This window comes from Hydra viridissima, unplaced genomic scaffold (genome assembly GCF_058129835.1).
Source record: "Hydra viridissima isolate aposymbiotic clone 2 unplaced genomic scaffold, HvirCarnegie_v1 scaffold_10, whole genome shotgun sequence".
Lineage (NCBI taxonomy): Eukaryota > Metazoa > Cnidaria > Hydrozoa > Anthoathecata > Hydridae > Hydra > Hydra viridissima.
Genome location: NW_028324309.1, coordinates 10,318,121 through 10,326,284, shown reverse-complemented (window position 1 = coordinate 10,326,284; position 8,164 = coordinate 10,318,121). Strand labels below are relative to the sequence as shown.

Here is an 8,164-nt window from a genome sequence, read left to right as displayed (position 1 = left end):
AAGTTTGCTTTATCTCTGGAGGTTACCTATCTTGAACAATGCAAAATCTTGGAATTTGTCTTATGGTATATATACTTTTATTTTTCAGTTAAAGAAAATTAAGCGACATAAGAAAACGTTTACATTTATATTTATTTTACATTTGTACTCAGTAATAGTTTGTAAAAGATACATGTTTTAACATGTTTTTTTTTATTTTCAAGTATAGTATATTGTGAGGAGGGAAAATGATAAAATTGAAAAACATTATCTTTAAGTTTTACCCGACTCAAGCTAATAACATTGGAAGGAAGAAAAGAGTGAGTCAACCAAGAAAAGACGTACATACAGAGACTTATTCATCATGTCGTATAAATAAAACACGAGAAAACTAATGAAGCAAAAATAAAAAATAACCATTAAGAAAAGACGTACATACAGAGACTCATTCATCATGTCATATAAATAAAACACGAGAAAACTAATGAAGCAAAAAATAAAAAAAATAACCATTAAGAAAAGACGTACATACAGAGACCTATTTACCTGTCAAGTAAACTAATGAACTATAAAAGCTCAAAAAAAAAAGAAAGAATCTGGCAGAGAGAGAGTGTGTGTTTTTTATGGGAAGACAGTTTTTAAAGAGAGCTTTTATTGGGAGAGTTAAGAGAAGAAGAATTAGAGTTTTTAAGTGAAGTCTTTGGGAGAAGAGAAAGAGTTTTTGAAGAAGAGATTTAAAAGAGAATTTTAAGAGAAAGAGTTTTAAGAGATTTAAAAGAGGAATTTATGAGAAAAAGAGTTTTGAAGATTTAATAAGAAATTTATGAAAAGAATTTATGGAAAATTTAACAAGAAACTTATGAGAAGAATTAAAGGAGAATTTAAAAGAGAACTTTATGAGGAAAGTTGGTAAGAAAATATTTGAGTAACTTTCAATATGCGTTATTATGAGAATTAATGTATTGTTATATGTACAAGTTAATATTAAGAGAACATATATATTGATGAGAAATATTTGAGAATATTTATTAAGAAAAACAAGTAAGAGAAGAAGAACCAGTAGTAAGTACTTTTGTTTGCATTTAGATTATTAATATTATTGTTGTTATTACTATATGCGTAAAATATTGTTATTGAAAAGTTTGATGCTTTACTGCTCACCTTAGCATATCTGCGCCACTAGATTTACGTCACACAAATATAAGAGTGCTTACCGTTACACATCAATAGAACATTTGTTGAGTTTTGTAGTATAGAATATACTGAGGACGGCGAATGTAAGTTGAGCCTTTTCGATTAGACCTTGCCCATTCCTTACCAAACTATTCTCAAACCTAGCCCTTTCCTAACCAAATACTCCCCAGACCATCAACCTAGCTCCCAACCTCCATATACCTAATCCAACAATAACACTAAACCCAAACTTCCCCTTCCCCTTCCCATTCCCCTTCGCCTTTACTGCAAAAGAAGAAAACATAATATAACAATATAAATAAATATAATTAAAAAATCCACCGCCCTCACACTGGAGTTACCCTACCGAGATTTATGTATTCACTCATTTCTTCATAAATCAGTGAACTTTAATTATTAATCATTTTCGAAAAAGTAAAAGTGAATTAACATTTTTAATAAGCATTTAAAAAAAAAACAGTTTTATCAACATCAAAAATGGCAAGTCATTCAGGTTCACCTCATAACAACAATAACCCTAACATTATACCACTATTTTACTCAAAAACACCATCTGCACCCAACTGTATCACACCCGACATTGAAGTTTTACCAATAGATAACTTTGATCGAGACTCTCTAGGACACGAGGAAAATGATAGGCGAGATGAGTATATTGATAAAATTATAAGTGAAAAGAAGATAGAAAAGGTTGTCAGAAAACTATTAAATTCCACGGCAAAACAAGAAGCCGAAGTTTCTTTGGTTAGACAAAAAGATGAGAGAAACACTCTTAATTGGTTAGAAAAGATTACAACCTCATTAAGACCAACAATCGATAAATCTAGTTTACCACAATTTAACGGAGGACCGGATGATGATGTTAAAGAATTTTTCCTTCAATTTAAGAGAACTGCCACATTTAACAAATGGGACAATAATGAACAACTTTGCGCCTTTCCACTTTGCTTAAATAAATCTGCTTCGATATTTTATGAATCCCTTCCAAACAAAATAAGACAAGATTTACAGTTAGTTCAACAAGCTTTTCAGAATGAGTATGAACCACCAGAACGTATTTGGATTAAGAAAACCCAGCTGTATGGATTAAAAGAAGGAGAAAAAGGGCTTGAGCATTTTATAGCAAGTTTAGAGAAGCTATCTCAAGAATTAAAAGTTTCGGAAGAAACTAAAAGAGATCTTTTTATTCAAGGAGTTAATCCTAATTTAAAGAGAAAACTTCTCTTAAGCCAACCAGAGACATATACACAAGCAGTTAGAATTGCTAGAGTGAATAATTCGGTTAACATTGATGATGACGCTCGCATAGTTGAAACAGTGATAAAGACCATGACAAAGTTACAAAACCAGTCTACTAAGCATAACACTGTATCTTTTGCCGATAGCGACACACCACCTGTGGCTGCGTATAGTGCAACACCTGCAAATTTAGCTAATCCAGAAAATGCGACTAGAGAAGTAGCTAGGCTCAAAGAAGAGATCAGAAAGCTAAAAGTTGGACTAAGGAGACAAACGAATAGTAACTTTGGCAAAAGTCAAGATTTTAACCCAGCTACAGTAAATCAACCAACCTGCTTTATATGCAATAAAACGGGACATTTGGCAAGACAATGCAGACAAGAATATCAAGATCCCAGGATTCCACAAAGTAACAATTCGCAGTATCTGTACAGGAAAAACGTTACGCAACAACCGCAATGGAGAAACAATAGAAACTGGACTCCACGAAATTTTGATAACCAGAACAGAAACATGGGCAATAAATACATTCAACCCGATTCGAGTAACCGAAATTGGAGATCCATTACCTCAAATAACCCACAACAAACTTATAAGGATAATTACGTAAAATCAAAGCCACAAAATAACAAGTGGAATAACTTTCAAAATACACGAGCAGGTATCTATGAAAGTCAAAGAAATGATACGTCAATTCGTATACTAGGCGTAGATAGTATTGCTCAATATCAGGAGAATTATTTCGAAAATGATGACGACATAACCATGGAGTATGATGATACAGAAGATTACCATAAAAATGACTGTTACGATTACGGGTATAACCCCTACACAAACAATCAGATGTCAACATTTGATGAAAGTTACCGATATGAAACCAACAACGATTATTACGATAATGCATCAGCAAGAGATTATACGTCTTATAGAATGAATCGTCCACATTTCAACACCCCAAATCAAAATAAAAATAAACATATGCGACAGGAGATTCAAAATATACGTGAGAATGATAAACAGATCACCCATGAGATGAACTGTCTACAAGACCAGTTTCGATATTTGTTACAAAACATTACTGAACGAAATCTACTGCAACAAGAGAACAAGGAAACGAACAAGAAAGATTTTGATCAACCTAATTCAACAATTTGTGAACCCCAAAATGTGAAAGCCATCAACTGTGAAGATCCACAAATTACCAAAAATGAAACAAGTTCATTAAGCAGTTCTCATGACACTGAAAGTAATGTAGAAATTGATCAAAATAACATTGACGAAGTAGCCACAAACAACTTCCCCGAAATACTTGATGATAATTCTAAGGTTGAGATAGGAGATTACATTACACCTGAATATTTCACTCCAGAACATACCGAAGAAATAAACGATAAAGTTGACCAAAAGATAGAAGAAGAAACAGTTATTCCTGTTAATATAGTAGATTTAAACCAACAGCATGTAATTGACGAAACTCCAATTGCAATACCAAACTTATGTTACGAAAACCAAGGACATATTGATACTTCCTCGAAGCCAAAAGTATTAGACCATCTTAATGAAAATGACATAAGTAGCAGAAAAACAACAACTTCTGAGTTAGATATTAAAATTCAATCAGAAAGCGGTAATTATAATCATGACAACGAAGATCGGCAACGAATTATTGAAACACCTCTTAACAAAGGCATTTTGAATCCATTAACTGACGGAGAGTATTGTACGACAGTAGAAGAACATACAGAAAGTTGTTTCACAAACCAAATCAGTTTAAGTTCCCTAAAAGACTTATGTACAAGTTCAGAAAACCAAGGCACAACTCAGTTAAAAGTTAATGATAATTATGATATCAGAATCCTCAAAGATACAAATGTGTTTCCTACAAATTGGAGGCTCTACAAAGAGCTAGAGTATACTTCAGAACCAGTGAAAAAGCTTCATCCTCCGATTCTAAAGAAAGTTACTTCAGATCAGCTACCTCATTTTCCACCCAAAAACATACCATTCAATCGTTCATTCCGTTTTTCTGAACCGTATAAGGAAAGTAGAAGCCTTACTATGACTGCTCTACTTTTGCAACTCGTTTTGTTCATTCCAATATTTCTTCTTTGTTCGAAAATCATCGATCATGAACCGACATATGATTTTAAGACGACTAAACCACTTATCAATGAACACATAACCAAATTAAGAAATCAGTTTAAAGCTTTCTTCGAAGTTCAAGTATCGTACTCCCCAAGCGTTTCAAAGTTCCCAATCTTTCTCAAAATACCAAGTATAAGGAACTATATAATTACTAATTCTTATCAGGAGAATAATATTTTAGAGTCATCATTAATTAAGAAGCCTTCAACTACAAAAACCCAACGTTTCATGAATAATTATAATGCATTAAGTAAAGTACCGAAAAATGAAAGTAATGTTCCGTTGGCTATTATGTTCAAAACGCCAACAGATTTAAATAAGACAATAAGAACACTAATAACTAAAACACAAGAATACGATCAAAAGTTAAACAAAGATTTGATGACAAATAACTTATTCATTTTGTTATTTTGTTCCAGGTTTACCAAAAAGGTAAACGAATTTCAAGGAAAGTAAATAAAAGGTATAACGGGTAACATGCGAGTGAGTAACGCATAGGGAAATTCGCGAACCCTACCCATGTGAGCGATTTAAACTATAATATGTTTAATTGATAATTTGATTTTTATTGATGATGATAATGATATAATGATAATTTTGATAATGATGATGATGATATTGATGATGATGATGATGATGATGATGATGATGATGATGATGATGTTGATGATGATGATGATGATGATGATGATGATGATGATGATGATGATGATGATGATGATGATGATGATGATGATGATGATGATGATGATGATGATGATGATGATGATGATGATGATGATGATGTCAATAATATAATGATAATGATGATGATGATTGATTATGATGATAAAGATGAAGATGATTTATCATGATTTATCATGATACGACAACGACGACAACGACGACAACAACGATATCGATATCAATGACTTTGACGATCAAACGTATTTTGTGTGAAATGCAACATTGAGGTTTAAACTTAGTGAATTGAGTTTTGCATTTCACCTTTTTAAACTTAACTTTTCTCAAGGCACTTTTTCAGGTTTTAGCCCTTGCTACTCAGTGCCTACGCCATTTTATTTTTGAGACGATTTGTTTATTTTCTTTTCCATTTTTTTTCACATTACATTTTCAAGATTTTATTTAACTGTTGTATCATTAAGAAATTTTATAAAAAATTTATTGAAAGTATATATAATTGAAGTATATAAAATTGAAGTCTATAATTGAAGTATATGAAATTGAAAGCATTTGCACGACATTATATTATCGAAATATTTAAGAATGTATTTACACGGTTTAAAACATTTATTGAAAACGCGAATCAAGTTTACTCAAATCTCGAAACCTACTTGAATAGAAGACAATATCAATCTCAAATCTCGAAAAGCCAGACACGATAAACAGTATACCTATACCACTTACATTTGAACTAGCCTTGTATCAAAAATCAAGGGACGATTTTTTTCGAAGAATGGAGCTATGTGAGGAGGGAAAATGATAAAATTGAAAAACATTATCTTTAAGTTTTACCCGACTCAAGCTAATAACATTGGAAGGAAGAAAAGAGTGAGTCAACCAAGAAAAGACGTACATACAGAGACTTATTCATCATGTCGTATAAATAAAACACGAGAAAACTAATGAAGCAAAAATAAAAAATAACCATTAAGAAAAGACGTACATACAGAGACTCATTCATCATGTCATATAAATAAAACACGAGAAAACTAATGAAGCAAAAAATAAAAAAAATAACCATTAAGAAAAGACGTACATACAGAGACCTATTTACCTGTCAAGTAAACTAATGAACTATAAAAGCTCAAAAAAAAAAGAAAGAATCTGGCAGAGAGAGAGTGTGTGTTTTTTATGGGAAGACAGTTTTTAAAGAGAGCTTTTATTGGGAGAGTTAAGAGAAGAAGAATTAGAGTTTTTAAGTGAAGTCTTTGGGAGAAGAGAAAGAGTTTTTGAAGAAGAGATTTAAAAGAGAATTTTAAGAGAAAGAGTTTTAAGAGATTTAAAAGAGGAATTTATGAGAAAAAGAGTTTTGAAGATTTAATAAGAAATTTATGAAAAGAATTTATGGAAAATTTAACAAGAAACTTATGAGAAGAATTAAAGGAGAATTTAAAAGAGAACTTTATGAGGAAAGTTGGTAAGAAAATATTTGAGTAACTTTCAATATGCGTTATTATGAGAATTAATGTATTGTTATATGTACAAGTTAATATTAAGAGAACATATATATTGATGAGAAATATTTGAGAATATTTATTAAGAAAAACAAGTAAGAGAAGAAGAACCAGTAGTAAGTACTTTTGTTTGCATTTAGATTATTAATATTATTGTTGTTATTACTATATGCGTAAAATATTGTTATTGAAAAGTTTGATGCTTTACTGCTCACCTTAGCATATCTGCGCCACTAGATTTACGTCACACAAATATAAGAGTGCTTACCGTTACACATCAATAGAACATTTGTTGAGTTTTGTAGTATAGAATATACTGAGGACGGCGAATGTAAGTTGAGCCTTTTCGATTAGACCTTGCCCATTCCTTACCAAACTATTCTCAAACCTAGCCCTTTCCTAACCAAATACTCCCCAGACCATCAACCTAGCTCCCAACCTCCATATACCTAATCCAACAATAACACTAAACCCAAACTTCCCCTTCCCCTTCCCATTCCCCTTCGCCTTTACTGCAAAAGAAGAAAACATAATATAACAATATAAATAAATATAATTAAAAAATCCACCGCCCTCACAATATATTAAAATTTTAATTATTTGTTTTTTCATAATGAAGTGGTATCCTTGGACTCCAAATATTTTTCGAGATTACTGTAAATTCTATACTTATATTTCCACTAAGCAGATGAAAATCCAAAACGCTCCGAAAGACTTTCAATAACCTTTGTATCGTCAGGTCAACAAGTGGACGGTTTACAAATCAAGATAATATCCAGATGAAAGCTTGGATATTTTTTGAAAATCTTTAACAGCGGTTTTGTAAGTATAAGCAGATGAATAGATACTCCCTTGTGTTCTGAGCTCAACGTGAGTTTAAAAAATCTTGCATTTCTTCTTTGCTAATTTTACACCGAGAAGCCACATCCTTGCTTCTCAGTATAAAATTAGCAAAGTTGATGCTGCACTTTCAATTCCAAAATATATATTGGCCACTTTTAATTCCAAAATATATATTGGCCACTTTCAATTCCAAAATATATATTGGCCACTTTTAATTCTAAAATATATATTGGTTTCATATCAAAAGCACAAAAGTATTGTAAATCACTTAACTTCAAAACCAAGATTCTCAAGATTCAAATGAGGATCAGCCAATTATTTTCAGTAAACCCAATCATAAACAATTTGCTTACACCTTAGTCTTTCTATTTTAAATTGTGCATTCCTTCCTCTTTACTTAACCTTTTTTTTTTCAGCCACTTCTTCTATAAACGCTAAACAAACTTTTAAAAATCTTCCTCTAACGTCAATCCCTTACCTCATAATCCATTAATCATTTTCTCTTCTTTATTACTGTCTCAACAAATCCCTTAACGTTTTTCCAATAAAAATAATGTCTGAAATCCTTTTTAAAATTTTTGCGTCTT

General features: G+C 31.5%; 1 protein-coding gene across 2 annotated transcripts; it reads left to right on the top strand.

Moving 5' to 3' along the window:
• Positions 1-220: 220 nt before the first annotated feature.
• On the top strand, positions 221-6,800 carry LOC149883093 (uncharacterized). 2 transcript variants are annotated; one of them, XM_090100506.1, is made up of 2 exons: positions 221-888; positions 1,013-6,800. In XM_090100506.1, the coding sequence occupies exon 2, from the start codon at positions 1,651-1,653 to the stop codon at positions 5,011-5,013; it is 3,363 nt and encodes a 1,120-aa protein (XP_089956632.1). In that variant the 5' UTR covers positions 221-888; positions 1,013-1,650; the 3' UTR covers positions 5,014-6,800. The 2 variants fall into 2 exon arrangements, with proteins under 2 accessions (XP_089956632.1, XP_089956631.1); XM_090100505.1 differs by having other exon boundaries at positions 1,000-6,800.
• Positions 6,801-8,164: the final 1,364 nt, after the last annotated feature.